The 16,554-nt window shown below is 45.1% G+C and overlaps 1 protein-coding gene across 1 annotated transcript in view; it reads right to left on the bottom strand.

The window, feature by feature from the left end:
• The window catches only part of LOC103782523 (rho GTPase-activating protein 32-like), a gene marked incomplete at its 3' end in the record, with an annotated part of 31,416 nt that overhangs the window by 2,891 nt on the left and 11,971 nt on the right, over nt 1–16,554 (bottom strand). Inside the window, exons 2-5 of the mRNA XM_008950294.1 lie at nt 10,698–10,835; nt 8,731–8,823; nt 6,807–6,929; nt 5,721–5,798 (exon numbers count right to left, since the gene is read on the bottom strand). Coding sequence (XP_008948542.1) covers nt 5,721–5,798; nt 6,807–6,929; nt 8,731–8,823; nt 10,698–10,835 — 432 coding nt within the window. The remainder of the gene's footprint in view (nt 1–5,720; nt 5,799–6,806; nt 6,930–8,730; nt 8,824–10,697; nt 10,836–16,554) is intronic.

Genomic DNA, 16,554 nt, shown 5'->3' on the forward strand with positions numbered 1-16,554 from the left:
CTTGTGCTAGTGTTGCCAAGCCCTCTGATGTTAGCTTACTGGTCACAACTCTGACAGCTTACATTTTCTGACTGATTTATTCTAACTTTTCTCACCAGATCCCCACGAGATCATCTTCAGGGTCATAACCTCCAACTTGTGCCTCATTCCCACCCGCTAAAAAGGATGCTGCTTTTTCTTCCATGGAAAGTTTTCCCTGGTTTTGTGTAAATAAAGGAGTTTAGTCCAAGAGTTAATCTTGACAGCTGTAGGAAGGCACTATTAGAGCTTGAGCCAGGATTAAAAGATTTGGCAACGTATGAAAATGAATAGCAAGGGTCATATATATTTAGATAAATGCAAGATCATCTAAAGGTTAAAAAAATCCTTACACACCTTAACCAAAAGGAGGAAAGTACAGGCTACTGTTGTATCCAAACATTCCTGCAACAGCTACTCTATCTTTTTTTTTTCCACACCAGCATCTGCTAAGACTGGAAGATACATGAGGCTTTAAGGGGAAAAGTCAAAGTGACAGTAATAATTTTCAGTGGTCAAGGAGGGAAGTCAAAGAAATGAGAAAGTGGCAGCAACATAAATGGCAAATGAAACGTTGTTTGAGACACTTTGATTGGTTCTGGGGTTTGACATAGGCTAAAGTGTGGGATAAGTTTTATTCAACAGTTTTTCTCTTTTAGTTTTAAATCATGTTAGGGAGACATCAACTTTTTGTTGGTTGTTTGGCTTTCAGGAGAACCTTCCCTGTGCTGTTTGACCCACAGCAGCAGCCAAGGCAGAGAGGAGGGTATGCTCCCCTAGCTCCCAAAGTCCAGCTGCACACCAGTGCAGCTCCTGTTCAGAAGGTACTTGCCCATTTTAGAGGAACAGGATTGTTAGTCCACTTACCCTCAACTATTGTCAAGCAGAGCTGAACACTGTGGCCACAAAACCCTTCGAATTTCTTTGATACCCCCACGAAAGTCTGTGTGGGCCACTGGCCTCTTGCCCATCTCACCCATTTGGCAGGTGAGCTCATTCCCCAGCCAGATGTTTGCTTCTCACCCCACGTTCCCAGGTCGATGCATCTGAACCAGAAACCAAACCTGGGCTTTCTCAGGTAAGAACTGGTGCTTCCAAAGTGATGCTAGCCACAAAAACATGCTCTGCCTGCCCAGGCCCTTCTTACTGATCAGTACCCTCTGCTCACATCACAGACATGTTTTCTGTTAGAAAATGATACACAAGATGAAAACCTTGCTGTCAACTAACAGCCTGGTTTGCTCCTGACCAAACCAAGACTGAACACATCCCTTTTTGGGATCTCCAGGTTTAAAGCCCATGTCCAAGCTCAGCATGGACCATGGTTTGAAAGCACAGGATTACAGTTTCACAACCAGTTCAAGCTCATTATAAAAACCCATCCCAGTCCACCTCTGTTTACACACACTCCTGTGCACTGCTTTCTGCCATCTCTAGCAGCTTGTTGTTGTGCAGCAGTGCAGCTACTGGAACTATACCCCAAAGACAGAACTCTTCAGAACATCAAAAGGTAGCTGTGCATCCAAAAAAAAAGGGCCTGTCCCTAATGATTCAGCTGTCTGAGAGAGTTACTGATTGAAAAGACAAAGCATGAAGAAAAAGGAGAACAAAGAAGGCTGGGAGGCTGTTGGTGTGGAGGTGGCTGTGATTTAGGTAACACTCTTACAGTGAAGGCAGTGACTCAATAAAGGCGTTTGAAAAGGAAAAGGCTTGAGGAAAAAAGTCATAAAAATCATTTCCCTTTAAGCAGAGAAAATGGGGAGCAGCCTGGTGGGTTGTTCTGTTCCACACAGGATTAAGTCATTAGATCAGGTATTGGGAGAAAGGCAACTGGAAGGCAGAAATCCAAAGGGTGACAAAAATGGTGATTCATTCCTTCAGGAGAGCTCTGGCTGGCAAAGAGCAGCCTGGCTTCCACACTGAACCAAAGCTGCAGCTCCAGCTGAACAACTGGCACAACACGGGATCTGCTCTCCTCTTCCCACCTGCAGACCTGCCTCTCGTGCCTTGCACAACACCCAGAAACCTTTTATTTGCCCTAAGAGACCAGGGGACGTGCAGAAATGAATGTACTTCTGCCCACACAAGTCACAGCTGGTTTAAAAGCACAAAAGCAGGTAAGCTCTTTCAAATCAAGGGGTGATTTTTTTCCACATTCAGCAAAACCTTGCTCTCCTCCAATCAAGATATGATTTACCATGTAAGCTGTGATCCACTCGATAAAACCTTGCTCCTTTCCCAGCACTAAGCAAAACCCTGAGAAGCAACACAAACAAACTGTCCAAGCATTTGGTCTTTGGACCTCCACCTCTTATCTGCTCTCAGAATCACAACTAGCTGGCAAGACAGTCTTTGTTGATTTATTTTACTAATTAAAACGACAGGATCAACAGATTGCTATCACATTTACAATGGCTAGTGTTCCTAAATGGGAACAGAACTGTTTGCCTATAATAAATGCTCTGAAGGCTGCACAGCTTCACCAGCACTTACACCTATCAGTGTGACAATACACTTCACCTACCCACTCTCCAAGTATCCATCAAGTACAAGCCTGTCCTGAACTTCTTTTGCTAAGGAGGAAGGATATTGCCATGAGCAGGATAGATACAGGAAAGCCTTTGCCATCCCACTTCAAAGAACACAGGGAAGACAGGAGGTGGCTAACAACAGGAGGAACCAATAGATTGAGGTACTCACTCATGGCATATGTAGCAAAGAAAGGAGTGAGCCCAGTTAGAAATCAAGTCGTGGGGGAAGGAATAAGCCAGATCATCAGTCTGATTCCAATCATACAGTAATTGCCATGGAAAAACATCATGACATACACAATCCTCTTTCTGTCCTGGTTGTCCTGTTGTGCCACCATCACTGGGAATGATACTTGTCATGGAGCCCTTCCAACAACAAGAAACCCTACAGAGTACATCCACCACAGGGGTAATCTTCCCCCTGCACTGCAAGCAGAGCCAGCTTTTATATTACTAAATCTAGAGGTGGAATACCTGATGTTAATTCTAAAGGCAGGGCATCTGGTGGTGATCTCCTCATTGGTTTTCACCCAAGGTTGGCCAGGCCTTGGGGGAAAACCAAGAGGAAGGTCTGTCCTGCCTTGTTGTGGGCATCATCCATATGTCAACCCTGATTCAGGGTTTGGGGTTTAAACCCCAGCATTTCAAACTGTAACACATCTCTAAGGCTGGTGTATCAACACCAGGGATAAATTTCCTTTCTCTGAATTCTCTCCTCACTGTGACAGTTTGCATGGTCAAAAAACTCCACAACATCAGGAAATGTATTTTTTCTGTACACTCATTTATGGGCCTTAGAAGTGAAATACAGGTTAAAAAGCCCTAGAATAGAATCACAGAATAGAATCATAGAATCATTAAGGTTGGAAAAGACCTCCAAGATCATCAAGTCCAACTGAACACTACCATGATCACTAAAACATGTGCCAAAGTGTCATGTCTCCACGTTTTTTGAACTCCACCACCTCCTTGGGCACCCTCATGCAACACCTCACCACTCTTTCAGGAAATAAACTCTTCCTAATATCCAATCAAAATATCTCTTGGTATAACTTAAGCCCATTTCCTCTTGGTTAGTTGGGAGAAGAGACCAACACTCACCTCCCTCTAACCTCCTTGCAGGTAGCTGTAGAGAGCAAGGTCTCCCCTCAGCCTCCTCTTCTCCAGACTAAACCCCATGTCCCTCATCCACTCCTCCTGAGACACGTTCCCCAGACCTCTCACCAACTTTGCTGCCATTCTCTGACCCACTCCAGCACCCCTCTCTCTTTGTACAAACACAGACTTGGCATCTCTTGGTAGCTGCTGGTGTTCCATGGAACTGAAAAGCTCTGGTAAACACATTTCAAAGAAATTACTAAAGCTGCCAATCCAGGGGAAAAATGCACCTCTGCAAATCAGACCCACGACTGTGTGAGGAGATGTGTTTATGCAGTAATGACTGAGTTAGCACAGCTTATGAAATTACTGCCTGTCAACTGGGATCCAGCTGCTGAACACCCCCTCTGAGGTAACTAGCTGTGCTCTGCAGTCAGCATGCACAGATGGGTGCTTCAAACACGCCAACTCCACCTTCTGCACCCACGCAAACACATCCTGGGAGCTCCTGAGACACACATTCTGGCTGTGGCACCTCCAGGAGGGTGGTTCAGTGGCCACAGTCTGATTCACAGTGTGGAAGACTTGCCTACAATTTAAGACACAGGATTATTCCACCCCTGTTTTTCTGTGAAGCCAAAATACAACGCTCCATTTCTGCAGCTGCTCGGATCTGTTGTGTCAGACTGCAGAGATGGAGACAGACTCTTGTTCAAGTGGTTTGCTCACCAACGTATCATTCTGCTGGGGAAGCACAGAGGATTGCTCTGATCTGAGAGGCAGAAGGCCAGGTATTCCAAGCAGCACTAAAGCATTTCATTAATTTTTGATAGTACAGCAAATACAGCTTTAGGTCTTCTAGGATCAGAACAGAAGTCTCACAACGATACAAAACTGTTCAAAACCAAGAGAAGAACAGTCAAGTTTGTTCCAAAAATATCAACGTGTTAACTCCAGAAATAAATTTAATTTCAGGGCAAGTGTTGTCTGTCCACAGGGCTCTGATTTTACAAATGAGATGTTATCTGAACTCCCCCATCTGACAGAGAGCCAACAAAAGCTGCACCTCACATGCTCGGGCTAATCAGACAGAAATGTAATCGTGTGACTAACCCTCCATTCAGGTGGGATTTGTCATGTTTGAAGATCCAATTGCACACAGCCATTAATGACAGCAGAACCACACTCTGGATCTGGCACAGAAAGGTCTGTCAGGGAAAATCTGAGGTACTTGGAGAAGACTTTCCAGGCCAAAATACACAACAAGAGTCTGGTCAATTCTGACCCTGTCCAGAGCGAAACCTCGTAAATCCACCTCCTCACAGACAGCAGCTGCAGTGTGAAAATTCCTCCTACTTGAAAGGAGCTGAAATGTGAGACATTACAGTGTGAGGAGTTAGAAAGCCAGTTACCCCAACCTTCAGTAGCCTTTGGGTTTTGTTTTGTAAATTGAGACTTTCTTTAAATTAAATTTCCTAATGCAAAAATCCAAGCTAGGGAGTAACAAGTCTTTTGGAAGGAAAAAGTTTTGACACAAAAGCTTTGGTATCTAATTCCCAGGCATGTTTAGGATCTGAAAATTCATTCTAAATCTTTCTGCTCTGACATTTACAGAGACCAGCAATATCAACACCACACCATAAACACAGACATGAGAGCACAGGTTAGTTGGGTGGCTTGTCCAAGTCAGTGGCAGTGTCTTATCAACTGTCTTTCTCTGAATCCTCCACGTTCTGCCTGATCTAGTTTTACACAGTGGAAGGAATGGGATGATTTGAATAACAGTGTCAGCTGCCTTGGAGGGGGTGCACCAGAAGCTTCCACTAACATCAGGCCAGCTGTCAATCATGGGGCTGTGGCTATCCCTGCCTCACACTTAGGTAGGGAGGTAACTTCTATGCAGATCACATCCCTGCTCCAGCCCAAATCCAGAGAGAAACGAGAAGTCCTTTCACCAGCAAAGGGACACTGCTCATATCCACGTGTAACCCTGCTCAGGGACAGCAGCCTGACAAACACAGGCTGAGTTTCCTGCCTTTAAATCATCCTGTCATGTCTGATGCTTGCACCTACCTGAAATCCATGTTTGCCTCTCCACCAGGTGGTGAGCTCCTTCGGTGGCATGTCAATAACAGACACTATGTCCCCCACCTGCAAGAGATGGGCACCATCAGTCACAGCCTGCAGCATGGCCAGGAGGGAAGCACAGTTCAAACCACTGGACCTGCCAGCACTGCAGAGAACTTGTGAGCAACTGTGCCAGTGCCAGTGGTGAGACATCTGCCTGGGCAAAATCCAGCTGTGAGGGAGAAGAGTTGCTGCATTGTAACATGCAGCTGTTCCTGAGGAAATCACACTGAAGAGCAGCAGGCCCTCTGCCAAAGGGTGCAGCAGGGCTCTGAACAAACTGCAGAGTTTACACAGCAGTGATGCTGTGAAACACCTTGGAAAACATTCTCAAGCAGCTGAACTGATTTTTATTACATGCCCTATGGATGTGTGTAGGCATCATCAGAGGTCTTCTTTCCTTTCACAGCAAAAAGTGAAGAGGTCCTTTTGTAGTTCACAAACTGACCAAGACCTCCAGGGTCCAGATCTTTGCCCCCAAGTAAGATTTTCAGAACAGTTTTACATCATCACCTGCCCTTTAAGTACCAAATTCACTGACAGCCTTTATTTGTATTATTATTATTCTTTATACTCTTTGTTTTTCATGAGAGCAGAAACACTGAAAATTGTTTTAGACACAGAACTGCTAACAGGAACCCAGGTTGTGTAAACTGGCCAATGAATAATGGAGCTGGCATGTGTCCATGTACACACACATGTGCACAGTCCTCCTGAACAGATACAACACACTTCTCATACACTCTGGAGCAGGAACTATGCAGGGGCTGCTGCTGCTCAGAGACCAGGCTACAGCCCTTGGCAGTATCTGTTTAATCAGAAGATACTAATGCCAAGTAAAGCTCTATTTTAAAGATGACTGAACTCCTCCCTGTATCCAGCCCACTGAAAATCCAATATTTAACTGGATCTTCCAAGCTTCACCTCACAAAATGTTCTGAAATCATCTGAATATATTCCTGACATGCACACACACACAGAGACACACACTTCTGTATATGACAAGGAATGTAAACCCCTTTAATTATTTACCTCAAAGGACAGTTCATCTGCTGCTTGAGCAATATATCTCTTAATAACATGGGCAGCAGCAATAGCAGGAACATTAATGGACGACTCCTCATGAACCAGCAGGTGATTCCCCTTGTTATCAATCTGAAATAAAGAGCAGGAGAGACTGTGAGGCAGCTGAGGACAAGTGAGGAGGCATTTTATTGGTGCTCATACATGGCAGAGCCTTCAAGCTGATTCAGAGAGACAGCAGAGCCTGGGGGCCCCCCGAGGAGAGCAGCATGGACAGACAGCACAGGGGGGCACAGCACATGCAGAGAGGAGGCAGAAAAACAACTCCTAAAGATTATTTCAGGAGGTGGTGTGTCCCTGTGCAGCTAATGAGGAAAATGCTTCATTTGTGCATCTTTGTGTGCAAACAGTAGCATGACAGCAAGTGGCCATGCCTCCCTTTAACACTAAACCCTATTGTTTTTCCTGAAGTCCTTAAAACAGCAATACAAACATGACTACAAAATTCTCTGCAAAGTGGAATAAATGCTCAAGAAGAGGCACTGAGGGAAGGAGGAATTGCTGTCAAACCAAGATGATGCTTGCAACATTCTCCCACGTTTTCATTTCTTCTTTTAAGAAAACATGGCTCCCACCTCTTGCTGCAATCATCAGCCTACTGTCAAAATTCCTGCATTTTTACTTCAAATACTTTCAAAATTCATACATTCCTGTATGATCCTCAGTTAATTGGAAAGGTTATTCTGTACTACACAGGCAACAGGTTTGCTGTAATCTTCAGGTCTATTGTACTGCTGTAAATTCTGCAGTTTCATTTTTCTCTATAACTGCTTTCCTCCCTTCATGCTGAGATTTCCAAGATGTTTCTCATTCCAAAGGACTTCAGGATGTGTCAGTGGGGAAAACTGCAGGTAAATGCACTCAATTGTTATCACAAACACTTAAAAATTAATTGCAAGAGTCTAATAATAGCTGTTTCTATTCCTGGCCTGCAGCAACATCACCAGGCAACAGAGAGGTGCACATATCCCTACCCAGACTGATCAGGACCCACAGCTCAGACTGGTGGCCTTGAGCACCCAGCCCCATTCTTCCCTGCACTCCTTGCCCAGTGAGGGCCATTGTTTAAGACAGCAGAAGATTAAGAGGGGAGCCAAAGCTGCAGCTGCAGTTCACAACATACAAACAGTGCTGCTGCAAGCACAACACAGGCTCTGTTGAGCAGTTCCACCACCAGCAGATAACAGTTATTGTTTCTCTAGCTATTGCAAGCAAAAATAATAATAATAAAAAACCCCTAAGCAAACACCATGACTGGGACTACTCCAAGTTTTAGGAACTTGCCACGCTTGCAATATTGTCTTGCCAAAAAGCAGTGTGTGGTGCTTTCTGCAAACTAACACTTGGAGACTTCAGCCATGAACTGGACTTGCCCAGGTCCATCAATCCATTCACTCAAACAGCCACCTCCTTTTACTTGTGAGTCATTTACTGGTGAGACCCTGGCCCAGGTTGCCCAGGGAAGCTGTGGATGCTCCATCCCTGGAGCTGTTCCAGACCAGGTTGGATGGAGCTTGGAGCAACCTGCTCTAGTGGGAGGTGTCCCTGGGTTGGGAATGAGATGATTGTTAAGGTCACTTCCAACACAACCCATTCTATGAATATCATTGCAGAATGTCTTTGGGGGACAGAACCCAAGCAAGACATGCAAAAAAGCTCCAGTATTCTTAATGTGGGACCTGACTCTGTTCTAGACCTTTTGTGGTCACCTGTATGCTGGTAACAGGGGAATAAAGCTTGTAAGATGGCATTTCAGTGACACTAATAGGTCTGGAAGGATTATACCTCTTTCTGGAAAGGCAAAAGAGCACATTTGTGGCTTGCTCTGCTGCTAAGGTCAGGGAACACAGAAGGATTAAGGCAGACACTATACCTCCATCCATGTGAGAGCAGGCCCACAGTTGATCTTGTTGCCTGCGATGGCCGAGAGCCGTGACAGGTAAGCCATCAGCATCTGGGTGACGAGCTGGAACAGAAGGAGACAGACAGAAGGGTTTGCTGTTAACACACCAGAGTCTGGAGAGACTTCCTCAGACCTGAAGAGGTCAAAATCACCCATGGGCACAGGGAAGTGTCATAGAAATACATCCCCTTTTGAAGGGCAGTGAGGGACACACAGCATTACAATCACACACCAAACGTGTGAAGAAGCTCCCTGTGAGAGTAATAATGTTACTTTTATAAAACAAGTCATTTTCACAGTTCCTCTCATCAAGACACCTTACATCTAAAGCCTTCCTCTCATAGATTTCACACACAAGCAATGTCCCATCTGTAATAGTAAACTTGCTTTTGTTAGAGAGAAGCTGGTGAGGGCTTTCCAAAGCATTGCAGGGCCAGTGTCATAAAGCAGTATTGTAACCCAGAGTTTGTACTGCTGCTCAAAACACTGTTCTCACTGCACATCTGCTCAAATGTGATAATTCAAAATAAAAAAAATAGAGTACGAGACACCACACAGCTGCAGAATTACACTTCACAGGAGAGTAGAGCTGTTCAACATCTTTACATCTCCTCTGCTTACAGATATGATGCAGATTTTCTGGCTCATGCTAAAAAGTAAGGAGTAAATCAGTTGAACAAATAAAGATGGAAGAGATGGCTAAAATATCATTTGAAAAACTAAACCCAGGAATTCATTATCCTGAATATTGCTGCTTCTGCTGAATTTAAAAGACTATGAACTTTAAATTATCTTCAGAAACAGCCTGTGTTAAGCCCAAGCAAGCAATAAATCAGATTCTCTGATGAGCAATGGGACTGCATTATCAACTTCCCACATCCAGTACCCTGTAGCCTTCAGTGGGATACTGATTTCAGCCATTGTGTGTTGTTCTAAAGCAATCAATCCTCACCCACTCAGCACTGAAAGAACACAGATTCTGATTTATAGATCCTGGGTGGGTTCTTGTTTGAATGGCCTCAATTTCCTCATTTCCCTCTGCAGCTACACATCTTGTGGGCAGGCAGCATCAGCCTTCCAACACAGCATGTCAGGATTTTTCCATGCTTGTGTTTGATGGGAGGGGGCAAACACACAACTGCAGGTCCCAGAGAGAAGTGACCTGTGGAATGAAGCAATGGGCACCGTGCTACGTGTCCCTCCTGCAGACAAACTGAAGCCAGTTAGCTTCATTATGCTCTAGTGCCTCAAATAACCTCCATGGGCACATGTTACATTGCCTCCCTCTCTGATCTTCTGAAATGATGCAGTCAAGATGCACATGCTACCTTCCAGAAGATTATTTTGGACATGAATAAATCTCTAAATTACCAATAGGTGAGAAACTGAAGGAATTCCAGCTCACAATAATGAGTCAAGAAATTAAAAATACCTCTTATTCAGTCAGGGAAAAAAAAAAACAACCAAACAACACTCTTTAAGCTTTTAAAGACTATTTGAATAACATACTAATGCAAATGCTCTTAAAAACCAGTTTCAGTAATTTTTGGTTTAGAAATGTAAGTCTAGCATTCCACATGGGATTACCCTGCAGCCCTAGAACAGCATGAGTTCCTAGGAATGTTAAGTTGCTGATATGAAGTCATGAAACAGCCACATCACTAAAAGAAGTTTCCAAAGACATAAAATTCTTATCTCAGGTACCAACAGGACAGCTGATGCTCTCAATAACCACTCCACACTTAGCAGTGCATCAATTCCTATCAACGTGCTGGGCATTTCCATTTATATCACTGAAAGGAAGGGTAGAAAACACACACCAGTGTCATTAATTTCCAAACCTAACCCAGGCTGCGTTAAAAACAACTTTGTACATGTTTGAAAGCAGCCCCTTGCTGCTGATTGTGCTTGAAGTGTTCACAGAGGAGCTGCTTCACCTCTGGGCTGTCCTTCAGGGCATCGGAGCGGGGCAGCTCTGCCAGCTGGGAGAAGCGCCGGTCATAGATACACAGGTGAAGGTGTTTGTCCAGCACCCTGAAATCCTCATAACTCCTCTTCACGATCCAGCTCCTCCCCTGCAGAGACAGAAAAGGGAATTACACTTTTTAAGCTCCTCACTGATTTGGGTTTGCTGAAGAAAAGGACCATTTGGGCAGAAGGAGCAGACAGATGCGGTCATGCTTCTTCTCAGCGCATTTGGAAGGGGTGGAAGTGCCTCAGTAGTGCTACCCTGGTTTAATTTGTAGACAGCTACCCATGCTCAAACCAGATCTCAGTGTTCCTGGTTTAATTATTTAACTGTGGGTTTGGATATGACCCAGCATTACAAAGCTTTCTGACCTTTCCAAAGCTTTCAGCTTCCACCTGCTTTACAAGGACTTTGTAGCATCACTGTACACAAGGTGTCTTTGCACCAATGTGAATTACACAACAGTTGTATAAACAGGGTGAAATTAGGTTCTACATCAATGGAAAGACACACAATCAGGGATCCCAAGGCAGAATTAAAGCCTGCAAAAATTTCTGTCAGACGCCCCAGGCAAATCTTCTGAATTAAAAAAAGCAATCCATGATGAATAACACTAGCTGGAGATTCACTCCTGAGTGCAGATCATTTCCCCAATTAAAACACTGACAAGATACATACTGCTTCAGGGGACAAGGGAGGGGCCACAGCAGCACAGCATCATTTGCTTCTCCAAGCTTTTAATATCTGATGACTGCTTCTCAACGCTTCATAGACTATTATGGTCAATTAAAAATTGTTGTAATAATGCAGCAGTGTACAGGTCAGAGCACTTCATGAGCAGTCATCAATCCTCTCGGCCCCTCAAAGGAGCCCACTCCTGCCTTACAGATGTGGGCACTGCCTCAGTGACCATGGACCTCCACAAAGCTTCCTCACCTCCTGGTTCAGGTGCAAAGTGCTTTTGCAGCCTTTCTTTCCTAAAATCAACAGTATGGGTGTATTCACAAAGAAAAAAAAACCTCTCATGGGCATTACAGCCTCCATGTGCAGTTACATCCCTCGGGGAAGGATGAGGGAAACCACAAAGCATGCCACAGATTTGAGCCATGCTGCCCAAGGCCAGGTGCCCCCACAGCACAGAAGTGAGGGCGAGGAAGATGATGTCAGAGGAAGGAATCCCATCGCTGCAGGTTGCACAGCTCCTCAAAGTCAGGGCCAAGGATTAAGAGTGACAGAGGGGTGCCTGGCCACCAGTGGTGAGCAGGGAGATGTGTGGTGTAAGAGGGGACGTGCCAGGGGAAGGAGATGTAGAGTGATCCTGGAGCTGCTGCATGGGGCTGTACCTGGTGCCCTCTTCCCATGGGATACAAAAAGCATGACCTACCCTGACTTCCCAATCCCTCCTCGTGCCTCCATTTGATCACCAGGGTAGTTACAAGCACCACTTTTACAGGACTACCCAAAGCCTGCAAGGCAACTGTCAATGTAAAACCCAAAAAGCAGCATACTAGCTATTTTCTGCCAAACTCACTTCAGGCAGCTCCAGACCGTGCGTGCCCCTAAACTCTGCTTCCACATCACAAGAAATCACCCATAGTCCACGAGCCCACACAGAGGGCATCTACCCAGGATCTAAATGCTTTGTAATTTCTCTCAGTTACATCATTTTGTTTAAAGGAGAAAAACAAAACCAGGATGCAAGTCTCATCATTTTCACAAAGACGCCTTCCCAATTTCTCCATCTTTTGCACTGAAGTGGTTCTTGCTCCCTGGGTGAGCTGCTGGTCTGACCTTCAGCTCAGCAAGGTTTAGTCAGCAGCCTAGGAGATGACAGAATCACTGCAGCCCTTCCTTTAGCTCCTGCTATCAGGACACTTCAATACAACCTCATGTGCTGCCCATGCAGCAAACAAACCAATTTGTCCAAGGATCAGAAACCTGTCGTTAATTCCACCCCATTTTCCATGTTGGGCTGGAGACCTGCAGTCTCTTTTAATGAAGACTGCAAGAGTTAAATTCACAAGCCAGGAGCAGCTGGGCTCAGCAGAGCACTGCTCAGTGTCACAGAGTGCAGGGGCAGCTCTGGAGGGCACGGACCCCCAGGGAGTGCTCCCCACACCTCCCAGGGACCCCACTCTGCACCAGCACACCAGCCAGGCTGCTGAGGGCTGCCGAGGGGGTGGATCAGCAAGCAGGGGCAGCTTACCTCACGACAGCAGTGGGGTTTCTTGCCCCACCGTCTCCCTGGGAGGTTCTTCCCGTGCTGCACAACTGGTGGAGCCAGCCCCAGGCTGGCAGAGCCGGGGTGAGGTGCAGGGAGGTGGCCCAGAACCACAGCTCCCACACCTCCACGCCGCAGCCGCTCGGCAGCTGCTAAGCAACCAGCCCAGCTCTCCCTGTGGAAGCAGCAGCAGCAGCAGCCTCCATGAGAGGGGTGGTGCACACGTCTGGAGGCCAGAACCACCACCAACCATTCCCAGGGAGGTCACAGCATCAGAGAATCAGTTTGGTTGGAAGAGACCTTGCAGGTCATCAGGTCCAACTGTTCCCCCAGCACTGCCAGGTCCCCACTGCCCCGTGTCCCTCACCCCACATCTCCACAGCTTGGAAACCCCTCCAAGGATGGGGACTCCACCACTGCCCTGGGCAGCCTGGCACAGCCCTGGGCAACCCTTTTGGGGAAGAAATTGTTCCGGAGGTCCATCATAATCCTCCCCTGGTTCAACCTGAGGTTGTTTCCTCTCATCCTACTGCTTGCTCCTTGGGAGCAGAGCCCGACCCCCATCTGGCTCCAGCCTCCTCTCCTCCTGTGGAGAGCCAGAAGGTCTCTCCTGAGCCTCCTTTGCTCCAGGCTCAGCACCCCCAGGTCCCTCAGCTGCTCCTCACCACACTTGGGCTCTAGACCCTTCCCCAGCTTCGTTGCCCATCTTTGGGCAGGCTCCAGTCAGCCCAATGCCTGTGGTCACAGCCCTGGGTCTCAAGCTCTCGTGCAAAGGGACTGCAGGATCCACGTGGGAATGGGACTGCCCCTTCTTCCATCACACTCAGAATGACTGTATGAGTACAGAACACAGCTTCAGGAGCAAGAATATAAACTTCCACTCAATAGAAATTTATTCCAGCCACCTAAAAGTATTTCCTCATACCCTACAGTTTGAAGTGTGTCATAACTAAATTCAAAAAGCTTGGGCTGTTCTAAAAATTGTCTTAAGCAAAGTTTTGTGCAGACTTGGAGCCTGAGTGAATTTTTGACACAAAAATAAGACAACCCTATTTACAAAGCATGCAATTAACCTTACACAACAGAACCATGGCAGCAATCTAGGAGGGAACTGGACAACTTTTAGTGCTTCCCCTCAAATGTCCAGTACAAAACACAAGGAAGTAAAATCTAAATTCCCTCAGCTAGACTTGAGGGATGCACAGCCAAAGACGCAGAATGAACAGTGACCTCACCCAGTGTCAAAAATACTACAATATTTCACTAGATCAAAATAAAAATTGGACATCTTGCTCCCATTTCCTGCCTGTTCTGAAGTGCCAGAAGGGTTTTGCAACAGGGTTCTTTTTTTAAATTTAGGGCACTAATAAAACAGTAGAAACAAGGACGTGGCTGTGAAGTTGGTCTCCTGTTGTCAACTGTGTTTTAGAGCAAAGCTGAACAACTGCTGGTGCTTCAGGAACAGAATAGCCAGAAGGCAAAAATGCCTCCTTCAGGTTTCTAATGATTTCCATAAATTGCTGCTCAAATAAATATTTGATCACCCTCTAATTTTCCCATTCAATTCTATTCTTTAATTATTCATGGTCCTGATTTACAGAAACACATGTTTATATCCCATCAGTTTGGAATGAGACATAAGGGTAGAGGTGAAGTTAAGCACCAAGTCAAGTGATTTTAGAAATTCAGACCTTCAATTACAAACCTGGGTGTGACAGGTTTCAGGAAAATTAAAAAAAAACCTCCTTTTTTAAAAAAAATTGAAGCCTAAAATGAAGATTTCAATAATGCCATCAAATAGTTTCCTGGTCCTTAAAAGGAAAAATTTATGACTGACTTGGAAAAAAAAAAAAAATAATCCCACTTGAACAAAATCTATTTTATTTTAATTTAATTTTACAGCAATGTTCACAATGAAAAGTGTCGTGACAATGATGGAGTTTCTCAGAAAATGGCAAATCTGCTCTTATTCCTGCTCTTACTACAGCTTGATCTGTTCTCCCTCACTCTTGCACGCTGTGTAGGATTAATTGGATGATGAAAGGCTGGGGAGATTTCAGCACACTGCACAGAGCTTCTTAGTTTTTTATCAAAGCAGGAAGAAATGTGATGCAAAAAAAAAAAAACTGATTAGAGATTCTTGAACTGATGATTTAATTTCCAGCAAGCATGAGATCTGAACCTTCTGTTAGTAAAACCATTAGATTGAGAGTGCAGACCATAAAAAGCTGCCCAGGCTTTTGTCTCATGCCTTGTATGAGACAAGATTCTGAGGGACAAGGATCCAGAACCCAGCTCCACAGGCAGGATCTGGTTAAATGGCCCACAGAAATGTTGCTCTGAGAAAAGCAAATGTAAAAGGATGGTATTTTAAAATATCCTTTTCAGTCTGATTCCCATAGTTAAAAAAAAACAGCTTTGCTTCATCATCCCTTAAACCCTTCAGCTGACCACTACAAAAAGCTTACTAATTTTTAAGGGGCTCCCATAAGCTCAAGGTCAGTTCCACACAGGAATATTTTTATCTGGACTTAACTGTTTTCACTCAGGATCTGTCAAGAAGCAATTGTTGTGTCCTGAACAATCAATGGCTCACTCAGGCACCCAGCTAACCCAGAAGAAGTTTGGTTGTTGTCAATATTTGTGATATGGTCCATTTACAATAGAGATAGGCTGAAATTTGATAATAAAGACTTATGGATCTCCTCTCCCCAGCATGTAAGAAAAAGTACAAGACTGTTTCCAGCTGAATGTGCCTACATCTGTGCTGCTAAGACTCCTCCTTGTCCATCAGTGCCTCTCACTGAGTCCCAGCAGGCACAACTTTCCTGTCCCACGGTCTGAGCATGTTTTCCCTGTAGCACCTAAGATTTATTTATTTTAAGGCAGGGATAGACCTTTCTTTCTGGTTCAAATGCCTGTTTCCTGAGAGAAATCACATGGATGCTCTCATGAACCTTCACCAGTCCATATGGAGATGGAGAGCAGAAAATGAGATGAAAGTCTATGGCAAAAGTCACTCCAGCTTGACCCTACAGTAAGAAAACACCCCTCGTTAAATGGCTGGAAAAACACCAGCAGCCACCAGTGAGTTTAACTCTGCCATGTGGGGACTTGTGCAGCTGCCCAGGTCCTGGGTTCTGTATGTTATTCCAGCATGACCCTGCTGCCCTCTTTCTATTTCAAATCACACTGGAAAAGGGCTTAAAAATTTAGTCAAAACAAAAAAGGAGGCTGATAAAATCCATCCCTTCCAGCTCACCCAGGAAGTGTTTTTAGCTGGTGCTGTAGGTGGCTTTATCTAAGCTTACTTTCCAAAATGCCCTGGGTGATTTCATGACTTCTGGTGTATCATTATAACCTGAGGGAAACAAATCTTTAAAACTTAAAGGGAGCTTGCACTAAGGCCACACAAAGCTACTTTATTTCTGAATGAATTTTTGGCTAGCACACTTCCAGGTCTCACCTTGAGGCCATGGATGGATGCTCCCTTGCATTGCTCCTGGTACTACCCATCAACAGGAGTTTCCTCCTTCCCACCACAGTATTATGGCTTTTCCTTTAGCTGGAAGACATCTGCATTGGCTTCACTCCATGCAGGAAT

Source organism: Merops nubicus, unplaced genomic scaffold, assembly GCF_000691845.1.
Source record: "Merops nubicus isolate BGI_N331 unplaced genomic scaffold, ASM69184v1 scaffold8622, whole genome shotgun sequence".
NCBI lineage: Eukaryota > Metazoa > Chordata > Aves > Coraciiformes > Meropidae > Merops > Merops nubicus.